The following is a 27,921-nucleotide window of genomic DNA, read 5'->3' on the forward strand; positions in this document are numbered from 1 at the left end:
TTTATTTAGAGGGTGTCACAATATACCAAAACATATACAGGCTTACTTTACGTAATTCATCATCTTGTAATAGGACAAGTCTACAAGCCCGAATAAGCATACTTTCCAAAGCGCCAACAATCAGTTTCTAGTCACATAACAAAGGATGACCTCTTGACACACCTCTTTGATGCACTTAATTGTCTGCTTTCATTTTCAGGAGTACATAATTAGGGAGACATTAAGGCTTGAGTAGTACGTTTTCTTTGTGTGCACATTCATTCGCAATGTCCGTCTTACTTCTCTCATTTTGGCTATGCACAGGTCAGGCCTAAAGACTGATTTTACATTTCCTGCCCTCACTATCTGACTAGTACGGCAGCATCAATTTAAAGTTAAAGCTTTAAATGGACATTTAGACACAGCATCCGGGATCATACACATTAATATTTTTCAACGATCTATGGTTATTTAGCTTTTAAAGTCAGCCGGTACATACTACATGTTCTGTACAGTCAAACTATTGTAATTATTCTGAGGCTGAAGTCAGCTGATGCCGCTGACATTCACAGTCACATGGTGATTTCATTAGTTTTGCTTCTTTTGAAACACTTTTCATAACGCCAGGATTAGAATCACAGACTTTCTTTGAAACAAGGGGATATCTCTCGTGGGAAAACCAGTGTTTTTTGACAACAGTGTCTTGGTTTTGTGGGAGTGACCATCACAAGAATAGATCATAAGATGCAAATGGAGTATTCCCAGAATGCCCCTTTTAAAGGATAAAGTTCAGGCATGAAGAATAAGGAGATCAATCATTTTGATAATATAATCAAGAGTTACAAGCAACAATTCAAAGGCTGATGTCCACAGCACTGTGGTTTGTGTCAGATGACAGCAACAGTATGTCACACATAATTTACTGAGGATTTGATCTGCCTCACCATATCAACGTTAGACTTTCATGTTACTAACGTCTGGGAGATCAAAATGAAAGACCAAGTGAACTAAAAGAAGAAAGTTAAAACCAACATTTTGTGTAGCTGACGTATTTACCCTCCAAAACTAGAAACGTTGTTAAAAACTGACATCCATCAGATTTTAGAAAATATCTGTCTACAGACTGATAAGACATCACGAACAAGAATACAAATGCCACAACAACAAAGACAACAGAAATCCCCTAGAACCAAAACCAAAATCCTCTAAAAGAAGTTTATCTCTGCTCGCTGTTCTAGGTCAGGTTCATGATGACTTTTGATCCCTTGGATCACTTGGTTCTTCCAGCAATCAAATAAGGATTTACAGTAGAAAAAAAGAAAAGAAATAAAGATACAAATAGAGTCATCCAATGAAAAAGTCCTTCAAAGGGTTGTTTTTTTTTAAAGATCCTCATCAAACATAACACTTTGCTTTTTTCTCCCTCTTTTCACAAAGTACTTGTGCTTTCTAAAAATCCTCTCAGGGTCATCAGATCTGAATTGGTACAAAAACAAAAACACAACCACATATTATAATTTAAGTTTTTACTGATTTGTTGCTGGTAAGTGAGCTTTAAGATGACAAATCAGATGATTCGGTTGGAAAATCTTATCTTAATCTCAATCTGCCGAAGTCATTCACTAGTTGGAACAGGTATTGATGTTCTTGCCGTCAGCAGCGTCCTCCACCAGCGCTAAGTGATAGTCCGTGGACAGTGTGAAGTGGGACACGCAGCCCACCAAGCCTCCAATGTACTGTCTGTTTGTGTGAAGCGCTATCTCCTTCATGCCACCTTAAGACGAAGAACAGAGAGAGCGCAAACATACAGATGTGAAAATGATCTCTTAATCTTTATCATTTTACGGGTTTAGAGATTTGAGGTTTCACTTACCAACATATAAGGGTCCATTGATATTAAGTTGTCTCATTTTACCAGGCGCCCTGCCTGTCTTTGCCCCGTAGTCATCTACAGTCAGCTTTCCTGACTGGCCATCCCTGAATACAGTAAATCAGTTAGTCAAACTGAGAAACTGAACTTTTAATTTGTGCATAACATTTTTGTTATATATAAAAATAAAATATTGACCTTAGATTTTATATTTAACACAGGGATTGAAAGGTGATTTGCGGTAGCAAAAGACTGTAAAGAATGACCTACAACTGCTACTTCTACCGGATCTGTTGGTTTATAAATGGTATAATAAGGCTATAATGCAATATGTTATTATAAAGGCTAAGAGAGGCAATTTAAAGTAAAGAGCCACAGTGGAATGTGATCAACATACTGGATATCCACTTGACAGGATTTCATGAGCTTACCTCACAGCTTTGACTCTGTGCCACTTTCCATCGCTAAAGGTCCCGTTGATGACAATGTTGGCTACACCACTGCCCAGGTTGTAACTACAACAACATGGAAATGCATACACGTACAGCAGACTGCAGTGGAATTACATTTTTATGGTACAAGCCTGATTAATCCTGATTCTCTTAGTTATCATGGTCCTCACACAGACCTTTTTTTTGTTTTTAGCTCTACCTCTGCTGAGCACGTACAGTGGGGCAAAAAAGTATTTAGTCAGCCACCGATTGTGCAAGTTCCCCCACTTAAAATGATGACAGAGGTCAGTAATTTGCACCAGAGGTACACTTCAACTGTGAGAGACAGAATGTGAAAAAAAATCCATGAATCCACATGGTAGGATTTGTAAAGAATTTATTCGTAAATCAGGGTGGAAAATAAGTATTTGGTCAATAACAAAAATACAACTCAATACTTTGTAACATAACCTTTGTTGGCAATAACAGAGGTCAAACGTTTACTATAGGTCTTTACCAGGTTTGCACACACAGTAGCTGGTATTTTGGCCCATTCCTCCATGCAGATCTTCTCGAGAGCAGTGATGTTTTGGGGCTGTCGCCGAGCAACACGGACTTTCAACTCCCGCCACAGATTTTCTATGGGGTTGAGGTCTGGAGACTGGCTAGGCCACTCCAGGACTTTCAAATGCTTCTTACGGAGCCACTCCTTTGTTGCCCAGGCGGTGTGTTTTGGATCATTGTCATGTTGGAAGACCCAGCCTCGTTTCATCTTCAAAGTTCTCACTGATGGAAGGAGGTTTTGGCTCAAAATCTCACGATACATGGCCCCATTCATTCTGTCCTTAACACGGATCAGTCGTCCTGTCCCCTTGGCAGAAAAACAGCCCCATAGCATGAGGTTTCCACCCCCATGCTTCACAGTAGGTATGGTGTTCTTGGGATGCAACTCAGTATTCTTCTTCCTCCAAACACGACGAGTTGAGTTTATACCAAAAAGTTCTACTTTGGTTTCATCTGACCACATGACATTCTCCCAATCCTCTGCTGTATCATCCATGTGCTCTCTGGCAAACTTCAGACGGGCCTGGACGTGCACTGGCTTCAGCAGCGGAACACGTCTGGCACTGCGGGATTTGATTCCCTGCCGTTGTAGTGTGTTACTGATGGTGACCTTTGTTACTTTGGTCCCAGCTCTCTGCAGGTCATTCACCAGGTCCCCCCGTGTGGTTCTGGGATCTTTGCTCACCGTTCTCATGATCATTTTGACCCCACGGGATGAGATCTTGCGTGGAGCCCCAGATCGAGGGAGATTATCAGTGGTCTTGTATGTCTTCCATTTTCTGATGATTGCTCCCACAGTTGATTTTTTCACACCAAGCTGCTTGCCTATTGTAGATTCACTCTTCCCAGTCTGGTGCAGGTCTACAATACTTTTCCTGGTGTCCTTCGAAAGCTCTTTGGTCTTGGCCATGGCGGAGTTTGGAGTCTGACTGTTTGAGGCTGTGGACAGGTGTCTTTTATACAGATGATGAGTTCAAACAGGTGCCATTCATACAGGTAACGAGTGGGGGACAGAAACGCTTCTTACAGAAGACGTTACAGGTCTGTGAGAGCCAGAGATTTTCCTTGTTTGAGGTGACCAAATACTTATTTTCCACCCTAATTTACGAATAAATTCTTTACAAATCCTACCATGTGAATTCATGGATTTTTTTTTTCACATTCTGTCTCTCACAGTTGAAGTGTACCTCTGGTGCAAATTACTGACCTCTGTCATCATTTTAAGTGGGGGAACTTGCACAATCGGTGGCTGACTAAATACTTTTTTGCCCCACTGTAGCTCACTACCCCTTGATGGCATCGGCAGTCATACTCGATTATTACTGTCCTTCTTGTGCACAATTTTTTTTTTCCATTTGTGTTTTATGACGTTTTTTGCCCAGCGCGAGAACACAGAAAGGGCAAACACATGGCATCTAGAATTTACACTTTAACTAAAAACATTTCTTTACAATCCAGTTACATTTGATTAAGAATTATAAGACATCATAACATATTTTACTGTTTTTATAGTGCCGTTCATGTTTTACAGTGATAAATACCTGAAGATGAGAGCGCCATCTTGAAGACCCATAGAGAGGAAGTCACTGTTGGGTCTCATTGGACTGTCTCCTCGCCAGAGCAACAATCCGTCTTTAGCTGTGCTCTTAAAGCGCATGAAAAGGCTGGATCTGGACCCAGATACTCTGTAGAAAGATTGTAGAATGCACTTCATGAAAAAGCTAGAAATTAAAAAAAACACACACACACACAGGAATTTCCCCACCAACCTTTTAAGGATATCTCTGTTGTCATAGGTCAGGTAACTTCTTCCGATGAACTGTGGAATCTCTATGGCTTCAGTAACAGCTGGGAAGAGAACAAGAACTCCTTTCATATCATCACAAGGTGGCAGCATCAGCACGTGTCAACTTATGTCTACAGCTAAGAGAAAAGACCAAATCTGATCCTGCGGTGGAAAATGTGTGAAGGGAAAGAAATCTTACGTGTTTTCCAAACAAGGAAAGAAAATTTAAAAAATATCTACTTTTTGAGATCAGAGAAGAAGACTTACTGTTCAAACAGTAATTCCCACACTCTGTTCCATGAAAGCATTAAAGAGAAAAAGTAAACTTAAGGGACTAAGTTTCCTTGAGAAAAAACTGTCATATTGGTGGATTTAAAACAGAAAGCATTATAAAAAATAAAACTAAGCACAAAATATTTCATGTAGCATGTAAAAACATCAGCATATTTTATTCTTAGCACCGTGTGAACAGCCTGCTGATTTCTGTGACGTGCACCAAATTGCACATCAACCGAGTTCATCTGTCGATGAGAACAATTCCACATGCAACAGACCTTTCTGGCAATGCCTGCCGTCGTACCCTAGAGGGCAGTCACACTCATATTCATCCCACTTTGGCCTGCAGGATCCTCCATTGGCACATGGACTTTTCACACATGGGTGTGCAGAATTGGCTACATTAACTCCACCAGCAGTTGCAGTTGTTATAGGGATGGTGCGATCATTGAGTATTAGCTGAGGGGGTGAAAAGAAAAGAGCACAGAGAGGAAAAGGACAAAATGAAAGAGCGCGACTGTAAAAAAAAAAAAACCAAACTAAAATCAGACACCTGCCACAGTAGCTTGGAGATTGTACGCAGTATACATCATATATAATGTAATGCTGCTGTGTCACTCTTGATGGATTGGAAATGACTGAGTAACAATCTAGCAAATATAACTGTGTTGCAGATCACTGATGTTGGCATATCTAAAAAAAGCAATCACCTTCTGAATAATGCCAGTGAAGGGTTTTATTACACCTGCTGTCCGCTTGGTTTTATCGTACTCTGGCACGCCGCCAATATAGAGAGGTGAGCTGCAGTTGATCTGAGTGAAAGCTCCCTGAAACATAAATACAGCAGAGAAACAGGTGAGTCATGTCAAACCATTCATCCGCACGTCCGCTTAAATAAATACATGTTTTAAAAATCTATAACTCTGGATGTGTTTCGCTTGGTCAAAAAGAGCCTGATATTTTTCTCAGGAGTTTAAGAACCAAACCACGGCTAAAAGGTGATTAAGTGTTGCACATTCAAGAGTTGACTTTGACAGGTGATTGTTCTAATACAAATGTCACTTAAACATGCTTTAGAGACTAATAAGGTGTGTGCGTATCATGCATTGAGGTTTCTAATGTCATTAATTCCTGTTTTATTTTGAAATTCCCCAATTCTGTGTATTTCAGTCAGTTTTACTTATTGTATCTGGTTAGTTTCCCACCAGCTGTGTGCATTTTTGGCCACTTGTCACTTGCCTCTCATGTATGAAGTCTACCCTGACTATAAAGACCTCGTACTTATACTTGCTTCTAGTATCTTGTGGTTTGATTCTTTCTCCCGTTAAACTATAAAGTTGAGTTTTTTGTGAAGTATATTTTCTATAAATATATTTATTTTCTAATAATAACATAACATAGTTTTTGCAGATGGTTCTAATGGACTTTAATGTACCTCAGCAATCCCCTCCATAGGTCTTTGGCTGTCCACCTGGAGGATACCACTCTTTGCTGTACGTGATACTCTTAGCTCATGCCATGAGTCCAAACTGATCTGCTCCTCACTCCTGAAACACACAGTAACACACATTTAGTAAATCTAGTTAGATAATGTAAAACCAATGTGAAAAGAAGATTCGAAACTTGGCTCTATCCAGCACCTTATGACAGCTCCTCCAGAGCCACAGTCAAATCTGAACTCTACATATCTGTCCACCAGGTTTATAGCAAGGAAGTCCCCGCTCCCTGCGTCATCACTGTACAGCAGCACTCCATCAGGGGCTGACGGCTGAAACGTCACCTCAAACTCAGTGAAGGACAGGTAACTCTGTGAGGACTGAGGCCATGGGATGACGGCATATGAAAACACTGTTTCATTGAAGAGCGGCGAGGACAGTGAGAAACCTGAGGAAAAGGAGAAAAGACACAAGAAAATAAGTAAATGTAAAGAAGAGGAAAACAGTTGCTAACAACACAATGAGATTGTAGGAAGAGATATATCAAGGAGAGGAAAAAGTGAAAGGCTATTTTGTGTGAAAGGTGATCTGACATGCAATCAATCCTTCTACCGCCATATGAGAAATATTTCTTACTTCAATCGATTTTCTTGGCATTTTCTTCAACTGCTGAGTAATTACCTTGAAAGGTTTATGTGACAATACGTGGAAGTCAGCAGGTAAGAAGAAACGGCAGGGATTTTATTTTTCCTTTTTTCACAGCTGTTCAAAACTCTCCTTGTAAACTGGATGCTTATGTGCGCGCTTTTGCAGGTGTGAGGGGGGGAAAAAGGGGAAATGGTTGACTCACTCTCTTCACAAAGTGCTCCTCTGAAGCCAAGTGGGCACAGACAGATGTAGCCATCAGCACGATTTGCAAAGCAGACTCCGCCATTGGCACAGCTGACCAGGTCACACACATTGTCACTGCACTCACCTGGTACATTAGGACAAAGCCAGCATATGTACTCTGCATATGTTTGTACACACTTACAACATAAATACAGTTTCCATGACTGCATTGTTCCTATAAACAGTCCTGCTCCAACTACAGAAAAGTGAGCAGGAGTACAACACTCACACAACACGCACAATCAAAATATATGAGGTTTTTTTTTTTTTGTTTGCTTGCTTGTTTTGTATGAATGGGGTATATTTATAAATAAAAAAAACTTTCAGTGATTTTTAATTTCTTGCAAAATTTATTTAATATTCTTACCTCATTCATAAAATCATGTTGTGAAAAAGTCCTTTGTGTTCCATAATTTGCCAAAAACAATCTGCTTCTTGCTTCAGTGACATATTGGCTAAAACCCTGTTATTAAAAAGCTATTTTTGTCTGTCGCTGTGACAGAAAATTATCTAAAATGGCAACAATTCCTTTCTTATATCACTGGATTTGTCTTTTTTGATAATGTCAGATATTTTAATGCTCTCATTATACACCACGACATGGTCTGCTTTCATTTTTTCTTTTAAGCAAAGTGAAATAACACTAACACCGGGTGGTGTGATGAATAAACACTGTCATCCATATTCAAATTATGCCCACTAATGATTATAGTTATTTACTGTATGCATGAAAACCAAACAGCCAAACTCTAGAATTACTGTTCAGCTACTCAACCGAGCACCAAAACTTCAGGAGACCTAGTGCACTGTGGGTAATATGGATAAGAGCCAGGTGCCACTGGCAGCGGCCACATTAAAATAACATTCATCACTCAAATTCTCTCACATCCTGTGTGCTTCCTTACCTATATCAGCTCCACTCAGAGCACTGCCCAGGGGCCATGGCCTGATGTCTGTAGCCTTATTGTTGATAGTCAGACTCTGCATGCAGCCAACAAAGCCACGATTTGTCCCTGTCGCTTTGACCAGCCAGTAAGCGCTTGGAGATCCACCGACATGCAATGGGGAGCGGAAGGTGATCTTACTATACTGACCCTAAGAGGACAAGATGAAGAAATTAAAACCTCTTTATTTATATTTTAAGGATAGTCTGACCCCTTGTAAGACAATATTTGACAATATGCACCAACAGTTTTGGTGCAAGTAGTTACAGGAACCAACTGGTTATCCAGATGATGAAAGTGTAGCACCTTTAAACCTCTGGGCAATCACTTTTATTCGCACGGTGACTTTACAGGTTGCCTGGTAGGAGTTTGACTCGGACATATTGCCAACATGTTGCAATCAACATTAGTCAGTCTGTGCTAATGACTGCAACTCATCTGGGGCAAGTCTCTTTGCAATGGTGGACTCAACTGTCTCCAAACTGGTTGTATTTTGGTTATATTTCTATATAAAAGCAAACCTGCAGAGCACTTGTGTCAATTTACCATCCAATTTACCAAGAATGCAAGCAGTTAATTTGAGTTTCTGTGCATCTAGATGGAAAACACAAACAGAGTGCGTGTAATAGCCGACTTGATCCCATTCGATAGCCGACTGAGCAGACTGATCGCCGTCTCTATACACCAAAATCACTTAACAACTGACTGCAAAAGGTTGCAGACCTGGTCCCTGTCTTCAAAGCAACCATTGCAAAGACAACAAGACTGCAAGTTCACTGCACACAACTGCACTAATTTTAGTAGAGTTGCAGTCTCCAGCCACTGACTGACTGTAGCATTACACCTGACTGATGAGACATCTTGTATCAGTATGCTTTAAATCACTGTTTAACTTAAAATATGTTTTTAAAAAACAAAAAAACAATTTGACATTTTTCATTTTCTTTGTATTATAACCTGTGATCGTCCGGATATGGGTGTGTCGTTGTCCATACGGAGCCAGCCACTCATGCCATCTCTGAAGACAGTTACTGTGTGCCACTGACCGAGAACAATGCGGCTCTCACTGACTATCTGAGCTGCTCCTGTACCACAGTTAAACCTGCAGAGACAAGAATCTAGCAGGTAAGCATCATAGCTACAGACAAGGAAAAATCCCATCTCTAAATCTTATGCACCCTACAGTGCACATTTATTTCTTTTGATAAACAGTACATGATAGCTAATGTTATTCTGACATGTTCCTCACCTGTAATGAAGCTTCCCCCGAACCAAAGCCAAAGAAGTAAAGTCTCCACGGCCATGTTCATTCTCTCCACAGTACAGCAGCAACCCATCCTCAGAGTCTGCCTGCACCAAAGAGAAACCGTCTGAAATCTATTTTAATCACTGATAGAAAAAAAAAAGATATGAAACGTGATATCTTACCTTAAACTCCAAAGTAATCTGAAAGGTTTGATAAGAGTTTTTTAAGGGTTCAAAGGTCATGTGAGAGTGGCCATGGAATCTGGGAAACTTCACTGATAACGCTGAAGGAGGACAAATGAAAAGAAAAATCATGACAAATGAGAAGTAAGAGCACCCATGGGTTGGAAGAAGAAAGGGCCACTTCTTGCAACCTTGACAAAATAGCCACTACACTATCAGAGCACAGCTGACATAAAATGTTTTAAAAAAAAGAGATTCAGAAATCTTTCTTACCCTCAGAGCACGTGTCCCCTCTTCGTCCAAGGTTGCAGTGGCAGCGCGAACCACCGCTTTCGTAATCAGTGAGACAGAAGCTGTCGGGCGGACACACAGTATCATCACAGCTCAGGTCGTACACACGAGGTACCTCGCCTTTCCAGGGGGACGTGGTCGTAGTAGAAGTGGTGGTCGACAAAGGGATGCTTTGGAGGATAAAAAGAGAAAGAAAGATAAGGAACTTTAGTAATCTGTTGCTAGTTGGGGTTACAGTAACCTAAGAGGCAATGTTTTGTCGTGTATTTACACCTTCATCAGGTATGTCTTCTAAAGGTGGCATTTGATTGTAAATTGTTCCTTTTTTGCTTGAAGGAAAGGAACAAACAGCAAAAAGCCCAAAGTGCTCACCCAAAATCAACAGAACAGGGGCCAAGCCACCATATATAGCTGCAGATAATGACATACAGTACATCACAACCAGACATGTGTGACATTTCACTGCTCCATTCGCTATCTTTATCAAATAATTAAGTATAAGAGCACAAAAAGACGTGTTCTAGGTAGCTAGTAAGGGGGGAAAGCAGAAAGCCAGGAGAGATGGAAATATAATAATCACAATCACAGACTAAGGAGAAAAACTGTGAGCATAAGAGCAGTAAAAGATTTATTTTCTGTTCACGAGGAACAATCTATAAGTGGCTAATTTTGCCTTTAAAAGGTTTTGAAATCTCATCAACAACAAGAAATTGCAAAAAAAATCCTTGATGGAAAACAGATATTAAATTAAATAATCATTTTAACATCAGTCTTACCTGGTAGGGGTGAGTGGGGCAGTAGTTTTGGTCTCAAGAGTGCTACTGGGCTGTGAAGTGACTGGGAAAAGCAGATCTGTAAACTCTGAAAAGATGGATGATGTGGTGGTGGAAACTGGTGCAGCTGTAACATTTGGAGGAGTCATGGTGTTCATACGGTAAACAACATTTCGACCAGATGGGGGACCAGAGTGTGAACGCAGTTGGGACTTCCTGTTGTCCTGACTTATACCCGGAAATGGCTTCAACTAGGAGAGAAAAGAGAAAAAATCAGCGAAAAAAAAGTGAAGTGAGTGATAATCCAACAGAAAATAGGGTTGCAGTTTAGCTCTGGACTGTAAAAAACACACCTCTTCAATGAAGATATCATAATCAGAGTCATCAATGTCAAAGCCATCTTCATCTTTGACCCGAGGATCTGTGATGTAACTCCCATAATCACCGCTGCCAACATCTGATGCACCTGTTACAGACACCACAGAGGAATATGACTTGATAATTATTACAAAAGAGAGCAATGAGTACAAAAGGACAACAACAGGTTATTAGGTAAAACACAAATCATGAATTCCATGCAGTGAACGCAGGTCAGAGAATCAATGAGCTGGAAAAGCTGAAGACATGAAAGCGGGATTGCAAATATACAGTAAAGCTCAACTTCAATCTTTATTTTTTGTACAACAGATAATTTGACTCTTGGAGAAAAGCTCAATATTTTCCATCAGTAATATGAGAAAGTGAAATGAAATATATTCTAGACTCAGACACAGTTTAAAGCATTTTTCTGCTTTTATTCTGATAGTTATGGACGGTAATCCATCCATTATTAGTAAAGTATAATAAATACAATGCATCTCTTGGCCTAGTTCAGTCCAACCACAATCACTGCTTGACTTTCCATTTTGTGCTCATTGACATAGATTTTCTGACTTTCATGAGCTATAAACCATGTAATAAAAATTTCAAAAAGAAATGCTTGAAATCTTTTTCTTTATATGCAATGAAAAAGAAGCATATGAAAGTGAATATTTTTCATTTCTTTTCGCTTTTTTTATTATTTGTTATAAACACGTTCTCCATTTTGCTCTTTCATTGGCTTCTTTTTGAATACGGCAAGTTGGTGTTCATAAAATCACTGAGTCTCCATTATAAAATGTGTCAGTCATTTTGCATGAACACAGAGGGCCACCAGTGGTTTCTTTCATTATATATTTGCAGGATCCAGGGGTGCCTATTTAGCTCAGTGGGTTGAGCAACAAATAGCCTTAAAGGCAACTTCAGGTGCCTGGGTTTTATTTCACTCTCTGTCCATCTTCTCCTGTTTGCTCTACTGTCCCGTCATAAAAAAAATAAAATAAAATAAAATAATAAATATGTATATTTGCAGTCTCTTTCCCATGTATGACAGTGATGGTACAGTTAGTTGGTAGCAACAGTGAATAAGATCAAAATGACAAACAATAACGGCGGTTTCACGGCAGAAGAAGCTCTGGTCTTTGGTTATGACTGTGACAAAGGGGCAAATGTGATCATACTTCTCATATTATGATGATGATAATGGTGACAATAGTAATCCAGCTGATGCTAGCCCAGTAAGTCTACCTGTTAGTCTGTACCGAGGCTGCTGCACCACATACTGAAAAGTGTCTCCTCCGTTCAGAAGTCTGCCATAAGAAGCTCACAGTGTGCAAAGACAAAGCCAGACAGTAAATACCTGGATTCCAATAAAACCTGGGAATTGTTACAAATTTATTTCACAATAGCAATAAAATACATGTAAACTTGAGGTGGAATATAAATCAGCTTTTAAGATAATCAATATGCATTTTTATATTCGTATAGAGCTTCATGATGTCTTTTGTACACACTAGAATGGAAAAGCAAACAAAAACAATATGTGCATGTTCAACATAGCACACACACACACACACACCCATCCCTCTTACTCTGAGAAAGCTTAATCTTAGCTTACATAACCACTGCTCCCCCTTCTTCTTGCCCTTCTCCCCCCTCATTCCTCTTAACTGTGTAAATGTAGAAAATGCTGGAATCTGAGGGATAAAATCATAAACCTTTGTGTATTGCTGTGGAGTGATTATGCACAATTGAAAAAAAAAAAAAAAATATATATATATATATATATATATATATATATAATTTATTGACTATATCGTTCACGAAACTAAACAGAAAGAAAACTTGACTTTTAAGTGTGAAACAGTGCCAAGATTTAAACTGTGATTAGCACAGCCTAATGACATTAAATCCACTGAATAGCAAGTGCTGGCACAGAGGCAGGGGGGATGCCCAAAAAAACCTCTCATCAAACTAATCTGCTGTTGTGTAACAGTCCCCCTCAAACCATACCACCCTGTTTCTAACCACTCTGACCACACAAACAAGAACTGCTGCAGAAAGAGCGGCAAAAAAAGTATGTCAGTCAGTCAAGCCCACGCCTTCTGCTCACTGGAGCAGTGGTGCATTGTGTGCATGTGTGTGTGCATCCATTAGGCATGTGCATGGGCAGAGAAGGGGTCTGGCATCCCATCCTTAATCCTGTCTGATGAGACTCGGACGTAACCCGCTTTTATCCCCTGCTGAGAAGCCACGCTTCTCTAGACCCGCAATTTCTGTCGGTCTGCCTCTGCAATTCACCCACAGCATGGTGTTCGTGTAACTTTCCTTCGCATCATTCTTAACAATGTCTTTTTAACTGAATCTGTCTCCCTGTCTGCCGCTCCTGCACTGTCTCTCTGAGGACTTAAGGCTCTTGTTTCAATCAGAGCAGTTTACAACAATCAGACAGCTAACACAGCGTTGGAAGCGGTGTCGCCCGCAGGTCACAGAAGAGAAACCTGGATAATGTGATTGTGTTTACATGGCTGTTTAATTTCAGTAGTTATAGATGTAAAAAGCTGAAGCCCGACATGGACTGCAGCTCACACTCACCCATACAAGCGTAACGCTATGCCCATTAATCTCTAGGTGAATTCATCCTCGATACGTTTGACATTATTATTGCACATTTTTGTGTGTCTAGCACATACACACCTGTATGAATGCGTGTGCGTTTTAATATCAATCAGCTCCTTCCATCCCCCCAACCCTATCTTGCCCCCAGCAGGAGGCTACATCAAAAATAGTAATGTAAATGACTTTGTTGCGGCGTATCTCCATTATCCAAGGCTTTGGTCACAATACCCACTGACACACTGCCAGGTGCTGTCCTACATTCAACCTGCACACAGTGTTTCCATGCCAAAGCCTTACCAGAGGTAAATCATTTTTACGTCACATGAGGTTTGAGGAGGTTTTGGCCTCCAAAAAAAAAGCTACAAACAAAAAAAAGCTAAATTTTTAAGAGATTTGAAAAATATTTGCGAATATAATATATTGGCCAGTTTCATTCAGATCCGTAGACTCACGCACCGTTGGTCAGGAGATAGAGTATGTTAATAATAATGTGTTTAACAGTCATCTGTAATGTTTTGGTCCTTTGTTACATGATTTACTATTGCTGCACACCGCTGAGAGAATTTCACTGACTCCACAGGAACACTGGGGTGTTTTGTAAATCATGAGGATTAGTTTGGTAATGCAATAGTATGCACAGTCTGTTTTATTTAGCGTGGGTGTATTGTTTAAACTATACTGAAAGAGAGCTTGTTTCAAAATGTGGTTTTAAAAAGAGTAATGAGGGCGCTTGGCCACCACGACATAAAACTCTGGCTCAGATATCAACATTCGGCCTTACCGAGCGTGCGCACGGGATTGTTGATAGGACTGGGTGGGCTAACTCCGTGTTTGTTGACCGCCCTGACAACAAACTGGTACTCTGTTTCTGGAAGTAACCCTTTCAGAACCATGGAGTTAGTCTCAATGGGCTCACGAATGTATGTCCACTCTGTGTCCATTTCAGGCCTGAGAAAAGAAAAGACAGGCATAAAGATACAAATATAAGAAGATTAATTTGACACACATTTGATGTTTGATAGTTTCGAAGACATCAATTATCTTTTTTTTTTTTACTCCTCAGTTATTTTGTCTTTTAGAAATCAATGAAAAAAATGGTGATTACACTCAAAATCTCTCCAAAGTAATTGTTTTTAGAATGACAGTATGTTTTTGTGAGGGGTCAAAACTGTGATGTAATCTTCCACTTGATTGTGTTGCCCCTAATGAAAAAAAACATCTATAAGCAGCGGCATGGAGTACAGTGTCAAGATTGAATCTGAATAACTAAAGTTGTAAAAAGAGTTTCCAAAGAATAAAAAAAGAGATTATTTAACTGATTATTTGTTTCATTGTTGTTTTTGTTCTTGTTGTACTACCACTCTGGACATCCTTACATTACAACATTTTTGATTATCGTAAAAGTCATGAAAAAACTAAAACAATGAAGTCCTGAACTTTTCCTTAATCTCCAGCTTCCTTTCTTTGCCTGACTCAGGCAGCCTGGGGCCATAACTCTCTCTTGAACAGAGGCATCTTCAACAGCAGCTTCCACTCTCTTCAGTGAGGCCTCGTTTGATGTAAGGGGGGAGAAAGATTTGCTTCTGAGATGATCCTTCTGTGTTGAAAATCTCCCCGCATGCAAACACAGACACTTATTCTTGTCTGCTTGCTCACAGTAAGTGTTTTTCAGCCCGCCCATCTCTCCTCTCTTTGCTCATTCGCGGGGTGTTAATTCTGCACCATGAAGGGCGACACTGCTGTGTTTTTTAAAGTTTGCTTCCTTTTATAGCTTTTAAACTCTTCTTTCTTTTATGACTTGCTTTTAAACATGTCTTTTAAATACCATCTGATATTTCACAGGAAAAAAAATATCTGGCAAATCATCAGACAATTCGAGACAAATTATTTCTGACCTCAACTTTTTTGGAAGAACACTTGTCTAGACATGGGAGGTTCTTTATCTGAGTGCCTCTATGTGTGCGTGCGTGTGTGTGCGTGTGCCTGAACATTACTAAACAAAGAATGAAACTCATTCTTTCACATGTCACAACTGACCCTTATGTCAAAACACAAAAGCTTACACTGAACAGACAGGAAAAGCCTCATGAAAGTCACTGTGAAAGAGAGCTGTGTGTGCCCTGTTTAGTTATTTGAATCTGAGTAGGTGCAGATCTCTACATCCGTTAATGCAAACCAACTGAATTTTGTTTGAAATATGGTTTCTTTTAAGATAGTGCATTATTAGCACTCTGCTAGCTTTCAAAACTGTTACTGATTAACAGTGTATATTATTGATCTATTTCTAGAAGTTAATAACTTCTAATAATGAAAACATAGTCCAATTATTTACTATTTTAAAAAGTGTACAGATGTTGTCCTGTGTCCAGCGTCTGCTTGTTCCTTGTTGAGAGCCTCAAAAGACTGAGGGCTGAGGAGTTGAGCAACTTCAGGAAGCAAATCAAAAAAACTGAAAGCTGGGGAAACCACTGTCCTAAAAAAACAAGTGCAAGCAACAAAATTTGATTTTACTGAGAATCACTTCAGGTTGCTTTGCAGCACTGTAGTGGCAGTGACTCTTTCAAAATCAACTCAAGGTATCTGATTAATTAAATCTGCAATCAGAAGCTGCCGTTTTTACATTTCAGCCCATAGAAGGATAAAACACACGGGGAAAGAATGAGAGGTTGTGGTAGCTATGTTTTGAACCTTTTAAGCAGTGTTTTTTAACTTTAGGGTGGACACCCTGAGGTGTTGTAAGATAACTTCATGTAACTGGTGTGAAGTAAAAGCATACAGCTGGGTAGCAGGGAAAGTGCCTGGCTAAATGTTAGATATCAGCGCAACAGGGTTTGTCATTGCTGGTGTACCTGAAAATCAAAAACACATTTCACATTTGGTTTATAGACATGAAAGTCAAGTTGATCTTCTAACACTCCTAGCAAAATGGAAAATAAGAAGATTTTGCAGAACTGTTCTTTTAGGTCTGCTATTTTCCTCCATGATGACAACACTCAGTCTTAACTTGTTAAGTGCATATGTGAGCTGATTTTTAAGTGCTTGCATAAATTGTTTTTGCACCAATTCCACTCAAAAAAGACCTTCTAGTGCTGAAGTCGACAGCTGTACAGCACCGTAAAATTACTATTCCTAAAGTTGGAACTGCTGATGTTATGGAGGATGCAGTTTGCACAGTCCGTTTGCCACTATTTTTATTTTATGTAATGTTCAGCTCTCAAAACTGTCAGAAAAAATTGGCTGGTTTTCAAAAGCGAGCAAGCCAGAACTAGCTCCAAACCAGCTCTGGTGTTGTGTTGATGTAAAAGAGTTGACTGGTGTTTGTGCTGTTGCGTGTGTCCTATGTATTAACATCAAGTCAGCAGTGATGAAACCGGTCAGTTCTGACTGACCTGATGTAAGCCACCAGGAAGTGAAGAACAGGTGCGCTTCCATCGCTCTCGCCTTGCTGCCACGATAGCGCCAGCTCTGTGTCGGATACGGCCATGACAGTGGGCTTGGAGGGGGGTGAAGGGGGCATGCACATTTCTAATGCCAGGGGAAAAAACTGTAGTCAGCGAATGGTGTAAACGAATTACTGTAAAGCTACTGGCATCGACTGTAAAATGATCTCCGTCTACTCACATATTCTTACCCTGTGAAGCAGTGCCGATGTCTCTGGGCATGCTGGGTCTTCCCTCCCCTGCCCAGCCATATGCTCCAACACTGACTCTGTAGTTAGTGTTCACCTTCAGGTTACTGATGTCCACATCCTAGAAGGTGAATGTAGGAAACCGTTAAGAAGCAAGGCGAGGATGATTAGAAAGAGAGAGGGATGAAATAGAAGAAAAGAAAGCAGGGATGACATTATTAATTAGGGATTTTCTCAGCATCAGAGCGGAAATAATATCAGGTTCACAAATAAATGTCAGTCGTGACAATAAAGCAGGAGAAGCGTATAATTTTATAGAGAAAATGCATAATGTGGAAAGCAGTGGCTAGCACGGTACTTACAAAGCTTGCTTGTCCATCAAATTGTCCCTTTGAAAAAGAAAAAAACAGATGTTTGCATAAAATCACGGTGTTATGACTTTAATAACAAGTTCAAACTGCAACATCCATTCAGGTTTCCTCTAAGCAAATTCCACATTGTCTACAAGTGACTGCTAAAAATGCAACGCCTATTACAGGTGAATGTATCTTTGGATACTAACAGTAGTCAGCATGTCCAAGCTGAGCGGCACCTCCATTATAGACGCGGTCCCTACTGTACGGCCATTCTTCATCTCTGTGTAGAAAACCTGGATGATACAAACATTCATAAAATGAAATGAGTTTTTGGTTTCTTTGGTTTTTGCCTTTCCGTTTTAAAGACATAGCAACAACAATGTCAAAAGAGGGATCGCTAGAAAAAATTTATGAGGAAACTGAGAAGACTGTTTGTAAACTTAAAACAATTGGCCACCCCGCATGTTTATGGGGTAGCTCTGTAGTTGACTAATCCTCTTAGTGAAGACATATGGTCAAAAGCAGAGCACACGCAGTCATACTGATCCACAAATTGCTAATGGGCGACTCAAAACAAAAACAAGGGAAGAAGGAAGGAAGCAAGGGTTTGGGTTGTCTTAGAGTATACCACATTCAAAGAGAGGAAAAACTAAAATTATGACTTGTGTTACAAAAGAATCTCTATCTGTTTATTTGTTGATGACTTCCTATCAGGAGCTGAGCAACCAAAAAGCAGCACAGGTACATCTCAGTCCCCTGAAGGTCTACATCAGATGTTACCATGTTATCATGTTGCCTAGAAACCATCTACAAATGGGCTAAAACGAAAGATTTTATATGAGTTATCTATATATATATATATATATATATATATATATATATATATATATATATATATATATATATATATATATATATACACCTTATAACAGCATTGTTTCATTGTAATTTTATGACATTTTACATACTCAAAATGTAAAATATTACCTTTTTTTATCTAAATCAGATATTACAATGTCGTATTCCCCAACAAGCACAGACCAATGGGCTGAGAATGACCTACTCTTAGTATTGATGCACCTGCAGTGCCTTATAAAAGTAGCGTATTGTTTTAATTTCACAACCTTAAAATCTCATTTAAATCAACACAAACTGGATATTGTGATATAAAATGATATCACTTCCTTCCTAAAATTACTTAACAATGATATAAAACAACATGTATATAATATGTATATATAATATAACAGGACATGGATACAGGCATGTACTGGTCGCTCAATAATAAATAAAATTTGCAGTCAGTCGATTTTATGTTAAAACTTCCCTGCAACTTTTTTTTGTTCATTACTGAACGGAAACTGAAAGAAGCCAGGCCGACTTTAGTGTTTAAAGTGCAGCTTGTATAGAGTGGAGCAGACAATAAATAAAGATTTGTGACCACATCTTCCACAGCTACACTGTCCCTGTAAAAAGTCATATCGTGGAAAGGGTTCCACCCCAAAACCAGAACTTTCAAATATCAATCTAGTGCTCAAGGCTCTCTTAGTGGGCAGTGAGATGACAGCACTTTAGAAGCAGAAAAAAGAAAGTGGGGGACACTCATGCCAGTGGTGTGCAGAAGGAAATGGAAAAAATTTTCAAAGGAAAAAGAGAGACAATTTGATTTGTGACATATCAGAGAATTTGTTCTTTATGTTTGCCAGTTTGAAAAACCTTTCTATGCATTTTGAAAGGGCTCTTGAAAGAGTTATGTAAGTCCACTTCTCTTGGTTTTAAACAATTTTTTTTCTGGGACACTTGGACTCAAAAAATAAAAAATGGTTCAAACTAGAAAGAAGTCCTCTACAATGAAACATCCATATTCCAATCAAACATAACAGGATTTCAATTTTTATAAATAAGGTAGCTAACATCTGGCTTAAGACTTTGCTATGAAAGATATGTAAAATGTTTCATTTCACCAACATTAAATATCTAGCTACTCTAAACTTGTGATGCAACTTTGTTGTATGACTCATTTCATAAAAACATTCACCACCTTCTACTCTTAAAAATCAAAAGTTCAGCAGAACATGAGAATCATTTGCTATTGGATGCTAATGGAGCAGAGCAAACAGAGCAAAATGAAGCAGCTGAGAGTTTAATAAAACACTAAGACTATGCTGAAAGATAAAATGTGCAGATGTAGTCTATCTGATTAAAAAAGTAACAAAGTCTTTCAGCTGCTTCTCCTGCCCCATTCAGACATGTACGCCTTTCCTTTAATCTGACAGCTTCCCCCTTTATGTATGAACTTTTCCATATGTATGTCATTTTTCCAATAAAATTGTGACTCCTATCTAACACGGTTGAACCTAGTGACATTAACGGACAGGAACGCGCAAGATTGCATTTGAGTTGTTGTTATTTGGCCCAATTTATAAATAATAAAGTTTACAAATAACATGTATGTCCTAGAAATAAGACAATTTCATGTTGATTAGCTACTGATTGGATGTGATGTTAGAAAACAACAAAGTGATACAAGGGTGTGAAAGCTCCATTCACATGGTCTATAGGCTGGTTGGTGACCATCTAGATACCACTGGTAGCAAGTGACTGTTGAAGGGTGATGACTGTCGCTATCTACTTGATGTCTAAAGCTGCAGCCATGCAAGCCAGGAGAATCACTTGTTTCTACGGTGCTAAATGTGTATTCTGCAACTGATTGGCAAGTAGTTGCTGCAGGTTGTTGTCGGTTGTTAGTGTGAAATCAGTTGCAAAGAAGTGTATGGTGCTGCACCAAAACTTCCATGCTATTGCTTTACAAACACTTGCAAACTACTCTTTAAGTCGTAGTTAAACTGTGAAAAGTGCAGCGCAAACGAGAAACGCTCTTCTTCTACACTCCCTATTTTTTATTTGTTGTTGTTTTATTTAACCTTTAATTAACCAGGAAAAATAAACTTTTGAGATTAATAGCATGTCCTGGCCAAGAAGGACAGTAGTCAAACATAAGTTGGATAAATTATTAGCACATATCCATATATATATACATCCAAATCTACACACTGGTTAAATACAGGCAAAAAATAGAAATAAAATACAGAAACAACCAAATTTTATAAACTTCAGATTCAATAAAAAAATGTATAACTTGGAAAAAGTAATTTTCTAATGCCAGAAATAAAGGTAATAATATTAAATCAAAAGATTTATACCCTGAAATAACTGCCACCAAGTCATTTGAAATTGCTCTAAATCCATAATGTGAGACCAGTTTCTTAAGTTTTATTTGATTCGGCGGCTCATTTCTGGAGGAACGAACTTGAATACAATCTGAATGGTTTTTGCTGTTGTTTTTTTAATTCAGTGTGACTCTATGGGAAAGACAAGGAGAATCTTTCCCATTTCCTATTTGCATCGCATTTTCTTCAAGTCTTCCTGCATCTCTAAAAATAAAGGGGAAATCGCCATCATCTATGCAAACTACTGGCAACTGCAGCAGCAATCCGTTAGGGAGCAAACTAGTCACAAGGGGGTTCTTTACAACTGATTTCAACCAGTGACACCTCCACGTCTCAGCTGCTCAGAGAACACACATCTTTTGCCTGGGATCAGGCAGGTTACTCAGGCCTTGGTTTTTCAGTAGTTTGCCATCTTTTGGTGTAAGAATTACTAATTCTATGCAATAATATATGTTAGTATATCAATTTAGGTAAACTTCCATATTAGTACTTCAGGTTGATAACTGGTTCCAAATCTGTCCTCTCTATTGGTTTGGCACTACCACCAGTTCCTTTCATCATTGCTGATATTTTTCTGGCAGTTGTGCATTACAAAACAATTATGTGTAACCGGTGGAAGTTTAACTTTTGCCCCCTCTCCCCGCAGAGTAAAAGTACAATGCAAATGCTAAAATTGCGTAAACTGTATATTTGTAATGTGGGACTTGATAGAAGAATCCGACCTATAAGCAGGAAGAATGCTGATACGAATATTTAAAAAATAAAATAAAATAAAAAACCCTTACCAACATACCTAGTGACATAATGTAATATAAAAACTGAAATATTGCTTCAGTTGTTAAATTACATTATGTGTCTCTAATTACCTTATATCCAGTGATGGTGCTAACATGTCTCCGGGGCATCTTCCATCGTACACTGAAGGCAGTGCAGTTGATTGTCTCCAGCTGGATGTCTAATGGAGGACTCAGGCGATCTGGTTAAACAGAGACGACACACTTAGTGACAGATATAATCAGTAAGGGAAAGAGGAGATATACAAGGGAGGAAAGTACAAGTTTGGTTGTATTAGAAAGCTGTGACCACCTAGTTTTGGACTTAAATAATGTTATACCAGATACATTATGGAATTATTTTGGATTTCATTACAAAGAATCTTGATGTCCTGCTATCAGCACGGTTCAGTAAGTGATGAAATGTAATTTACAACATAAACCTAAAGCTGCTGAAATAAAAATTTTCATATTAAGCATAATTCCAAAATTCACTTTTCTGTTAAATGTATAAACAAACAAATCGATGAAGAAATATCATCATCAGTGTGTTATTGTACAGTACCCTCCCTGTAGGTGTGATTTGATGGGCTTAGCAGCCAATCAGGCAGATATTTTCATCAGGAATTGTTATAGACCAAAACTCAATAAACTTAAATGTAACTATTTCAGTTACAGTTACACTGTGGCCAGAAGCAACACTTCAGATGAACATGAATGCTGCTTCGTGTCTGCTAAATCATTAGCTGTTTAGCTAACATGCTCACCACAAAATATCAGTGTTGTGTTCTGAGGCTGTTTCCCAGTCTTCAAGTCTACAAAAATGTTGTAATGCGGATTTCAAATGTGATATTTTAAATCTTTACTTAGTACTTTCTACATGTTGACAATGCACACCATATTTTTAAGAATCATAATTACAATGCTTGTTATAATTTTTTCAATAAATCATTAAGGTAAGCTTGAAGACCTTGGTAAAAAGCCAGGATTTCATGGATTGTTATAATAAAATAATAACAATAAAGTGGTACAGAAATGTTTTTTCTGTGTTACTATTCAAGCACTTGTTTGTTGTTTTTGTTTTTTGGAAAAAAAAATACAGAGGATTTCTTGCAAAGTGTGCACCATTGCCTAACCTCTGGATTGGTGCTTTGCTGCCAGTTTTGAACAAAATAAAGTCTCTTGCAACATATTTCCCAACATTTAGTCTGGAAAGAAATTACACTCTTTTCCACTTGAGTGCATTTGAGTGGTGAAAAAATGGACCACTTCTAGCTTATAATATCAACTGACTCTGACTTCACATGTCATTTTTTCATGGTTCTAGATACTACAAAGGCATGTAATTGCCTTCCCAGTGTTCAGCTATGGCCTTAAAACACAGTACTTAGAAAAGTTCTTAAAAGAGCAAGAAAGAGCAGCTACGCAGCTGTCGATCATTAGGACTTCTACTGGCTTCTAATGTCCTGTGACGTGACGTGGAGAAGCATGAGAAGACAGCAATGTTTACAGATTCATATTCGGACACTTTTTTGTCAAAATATTTGTATATAGTGAATATTTGCCATAAAAATGCTAAATATTGCTGTACAGCACCTCAATATTTTATGATGTATTTTAGTGTGCTTGCAGATAGATTTCCCTCATTAAAAAATATGAAATGCGAGCGTTTGGTTCAAAATCTCAAATATTAAAAATATTAGCCACAATTTTTCTGTCTGACTGACAGTTTGTGCTGGCTTTTACAGCTATAAACTGGTACTGAAATCAAAGAAACATAAATATAGCAAAGCAGAGTGCTGTAAATTGAAATCCCATGTAGAAACTCTTTTCCACTGTTCCTGTATTTTCTTTCCCGTGACTACCCTTTTCTCCCTCTCAGGATGACCTTACTCCTACCCACTTCGACCCTCTTCTTCCGTCATCTCTTTTCCTTTCTCGCACCCTTGTCTCTGCTCTTTCACCTGAGTGGATAATGAAACATGTCAGGTGAATTCCCTGATCATTTATCTCTCCCCAGGGGTGTGTTCCAAGCAAACACATGGGTGCGCTGAACTCACAGATTTCAGATAGAGATAGAGAGAGGGGTCTCTGTGAATCATTAACTGTATGTCTGAAAACTTACAACAAACTACATGATGGATCGATGTGACTTTTAATACCTTTGAATGAACTGCTATGAAACTGTTATTGCACTTAATTGTGTGTCGAGAAAAGCTTGATATAGCCACCTGACACTCATGGTGTTTATAGCAGTTACTATTTGTCTTCCATGCAACACTAGCCTGATTTTTTTCCCTTTCAAACACATAGAGGTTTGGACTTTTTAAAAAAAAAAATGAAACACTATTACGGTTAATATTTAAAACCTTGCTGTGAAGCAACCTGCAGAGCCTTTCTGTAAGATGCCATTCAGAAGTGCTCTGCAGCATGTGTAAGTCTTCATCTCTGGGCACATTCACGGCTACTCAAGGTGCCTGATTCAGCACAGAGAAGCTGTGTTAAAAACACTCAGCACCGACTCACACAAACCTTGACAGTTGATTTAGCCAAAATAACCACTCTGCAGTTCAAGTGGCCGAATCGTTACTGTGCCACTTGTGAAAGAGGATTTATGGGTGTCTGGCGTGTGGTCCTCTCTGAAACTAATGTTAACAAAACAAATATTGATCAATCATATCTATATCGGAGATCACATTCGAGTATGGCCAAACGTTAAAGACCTCAATGCCTACAAACTGCACACTCTCACTGTCTCTTGATAAAGTAACAGACTTGCTTCTTATTAACATATTTTTTAATGAATATGCATAATAGTAAAATTTCCATTTGAAAAGCCAAACTGTTGCTTTCAACCTGAAGACATGGTGAAGTTCAAAACGAGCATCAGAATGGGGAAGAAATGTGTTTTAAGTAATTTTCTGCAAAACTGTTGATATACGGGGATTCTTTCCTGCAGAACCGTCTTTAGTGTTTACAGAAAATGATACAAAAAAAGAGAAAACATTATGTGTGCAGCAGTTCCCTGGGTAGAAATCCCTTGTTGATACCAGAAGTCGAAGAAGAATGGCCTGACTGCTTTGAGCTGATAGGAAGGCAACACTAACTTAAATAACCACTCGATTCAATCAAGACTGAATGGACAACATGAACAATGAACAAGCCTGAAGTAGATGGTCTACAGAAGCAGAAGACCACACCAGGTCCCACTCGGCTTTGATTCTCACGACCTTACCAAAATGGGTCAATATAAGATTTGGAAAACTGGTTGCTTGGTGTTATGAGTTTCAATTTCTGCTTTTACATTTGGATGGCAGGGCCAGAATTTGGTGTAAACCATGGGTAGGCAACTCCAGGCCTCAAGTGTCGGTGTCCAGCAGGTTTTAGATGTTACCCTTGGTCTACACACCTGAATCAAATGATTAGTTCATTACCGTCCTCTGGAGAACTTCAACATATGTTGAGGAGGTAATTTAGCCATTTAAATCAGCTGTGTTGGATCAAGGACACATCTAAAACCTGCAGGACACTGGCACTTGAGGCCTGGAGTTGCCTACCCCTGGTGTAAACAACATGGAAACATGGATACAGCCTGCCTGGTTGGCTGGTAGCAGTGGTGAACTAGCCATCTGGTGGCAGCATCCCTTCATGACCACAGACATAATGGGATGTATTTTCTTATGGCTGCTTCCAGTGGGTTAGCACGCCAAGTCACAAAGCTCAGATCATCTCAAACTGGTTTCTCAATCATGACAGTTACTTCAGTGTGCTCAAATTACCTCCGTAGTCACCAGACCTCAGCCCAGTAGAGCACCTTTGGGATGTGGTGGATCAGGAGATTTGCATCATGGATGCAGTCGACAAATCTGCAGTAACTGCTATAACATGCCAATATGGACCAAAATCTCTGAGGAATGTTTCCAATACCATGATGCATCTATCCAGTGAAGAATTAAACCAATTCTGAAGGCAATAAGCTCCAATCAGGTACTAGCAAAGTGTAAATTGGCTGGTAAGTGTACGATATCAAAGTTTCCATCTGTCGCATACAGTTAAACCAGCATATCCAGCATAAGTTAACACTGTTTATTTTAAGTCCAAACTGTACCATGCATCACAGCAACATGTGACTTTCCTCAGTTTCAAATGTGTGAATATAAAGTCTTTTTTTCATGTGCTACAAGATCTAGTGCACTTTCAAAAAGCTGCTTTCATAATATTTACTCTCACTCAGTCAGCAATTATCAAATCTTATATTCAGATATTTTCTTTCTGAATAAGCCACCTATTCCCTCACTAACACATGACCCTACGCTGTGTCACTGCATCATTTCATGTTTGGCACTGATCACCACCTGCACTCATGTATATATCTTTCTACGTAGCACTCATAATTCTTATTCTCATGTATATATCTCATGTATATCTCATGCACATATCTTTCTTTCTACATAGCACTTTAATTCTTATTGTCTGCACTGAAGCACCGCAGCAATTTCCTAATGTTGTAAACCTCAACATCTGGCAATAAACCCATTCTGATTCTGATTCTGATTCTGATTCTGATTATCATCCAATTATGAAGAAATGCAGCTCTTTTCAGGTATGAGCCATTCAGAGATCATTTTTAGTAAGACACAGGCTTTTATGGTTCTCTTCAACAAATCTAAGGGATAATTACACAAATCTTTTTCCAATTACTAAAAAAATCAAATCAAATCTAATGCATGTGTAAGGTGATGGAAGATGTTGGAAAAAAAAATGGGGAAAATGAAAAAACAAACATTTTCACTTGTTCTGTTACTAATGTGTATTTTAAGAGGGGGCAAAAACTGTCAAAATCCTGAAAAAGAAAGACCACCTGGATGTCATTCATTGTGGACCCTTGCTTTATTTTTAAGCTTGAATTTAAGTGTTTTCATTAAAGACAGATGTGACTCATGTGGACACCGAGTCCTGTTGACATTCCCCCCTCCCTGAGAATGAGGTCTGAAAGACCTCAGAACAAAAACAAGTACAATTGTCACTAGCAGTGATGAAGACAGAAGTAAAATCATTCTGTTTTTGGCAGTCTAAACTGTGGTGAGTTTATTGTGCTGACAGACAGATGTGAAAGTCAGTCTGCAGTGGCCTGTGGGCCCGTAAGAGTGAGGGCGGGAGAAATACAAGAGTCAGACAGAGTGACAGTGAGAGAAAAAGGAAGTGATGGAAAGAAAAAGAAAAGGAAAGAAAGGGGACCAAAGCAAGGAAAGGAAAAAGAAGGACAAAGAGTGAGGGAGTGGAGGCTGTGCGCATATCATGAAATCAACATCCAGGGATTTCTGTCCAAAGGACACATTGGCAAGTTTAATGATGGCTGCTCCAGTAAAGCTGAAGATTTCATTTTCTTTCATTCTATCCAGCTGACATATTCTGTAAAACTTGTAGCCAGCTTTTATCATCATAAAGTATGCCTTGAGAGGAGAAATTTCCATTTTATCTGGTTTTACAGTCCACACCATAAATATTTACTTATTTCTTGCTCTTCAGGCACTGTTCTTAAGCATGTGTCATTTGAAATTAAATAGCAGATAATAAATTCAAGTAACATTTATCTTTTGTAATGAAACTAGGTTTTTTATGAGTATGGAAAAATATGAAAGGGATAGGTCTCTTAGGGACATTAAAGTAATACTAAGATATTATGTGTGATGGAAAAAACTTTGCATAAAATTGTGTAAGGTTAAAGCAGACTTAACGTTACTGGTGTAGTGCAGCAAACATGATGAGCACATACAAATACTGTGATTACATCCACAAGGCTTCACTATAAAGACCAACTTAAAATAAAATCAATAATGATTAGGCTATTGTTATAACCGTAACACCTTGTCGGAGCTGGTTTTAGCTGCAGAACTTACCAGACCTTCGAGCATTTGATCTTCTTGCACAAAAGCAAACGTTGGCTATGCAAATTGCAAAGAAAAGTAGATACAAAAGACTTCTTTGTTTGCACTTAGATTCCATGTCTTGTTTTGGTCGAGATTTTCAAAACCAGTGACCAATGTTCATTTTATCACACATTCAAACGCACATGTAAATGCAGCTAATCCCGTCGCTGATAAAAGTTTTCTTAAAAACAAACGTTTTTCATCCAAATTTTGGGGACGAACGCCATCCAAAGACGTGCAGGGTATGTCCGAGAGGAGAGGGCATCTACGGTTTGACACTGATAAGATTACAATCTGCAAAAGATCAGTGGGAGGGACACATTAGCGGACGGACGGGCAGCCACGGTGCTCTGACAGGC

General features: G+C 38.9%; 1 protein-coding gene across 1 annotated transcript; it reads right to left on the bottom strand.

The window, feature by feature from the left end:
* On the bottom strand, window positions 1–27,921 carry egflam (EGF-like, fibronectin type III and laminin G domains). The gene is made up of 24 exons (XM_080893308.1): window positions 27,533–27,921; window positions 21,726–21,835; window positions 17,836–17,922; window positions 17,636–17,662; window positions 17,277–17,394; window positions 17,035–17,170; window positions 14,427–14,593; window positions 11,023–11,135; window positions 10,673–10,920; window positions 9,879–10,066; window positions 9,606–9,706; window positions 9,427–9,527; window positions 9,135–9,279; window positions 8,139–8,328; window positions 7,193–7,318; window positions 6,547–6,790; window positions 6,342–6,453; window positions 5,617–5,733; window positions 5,185–5,365; window positions 4,614–4,692; window positions 4,386–4,529; window positions 2,281–2,364; window positions 1,853–1,956; window positions 1–1,753 (listed from the first exon to the last, which is right to left on the bottom strand). Exons 1-24 carry the CDS (start codon window positions 27,636–27,638, stop codon window positions 1,602–1,604), a joined length of 3,180 nt encoding a protein of 1,059 aa, XP_080749434.1. The 5' UTR covers window positions 27,639–27,921; the 3' UTR covers window positions 1–1,601.

This window comes from Rhamphochromis sp. 'chilingali' (assembly GCF_963969265.1).
Source record: "Rhamphochromis sp. 'chilingali' genome assembly, chromosome: 10".
NCBI lineage: Eukaryota > Metazoa > Chordata > Actinopteri > Cichliformes > Cichlidae > Rhamphochromis > Rhamphochromis sp. 'chilingali'.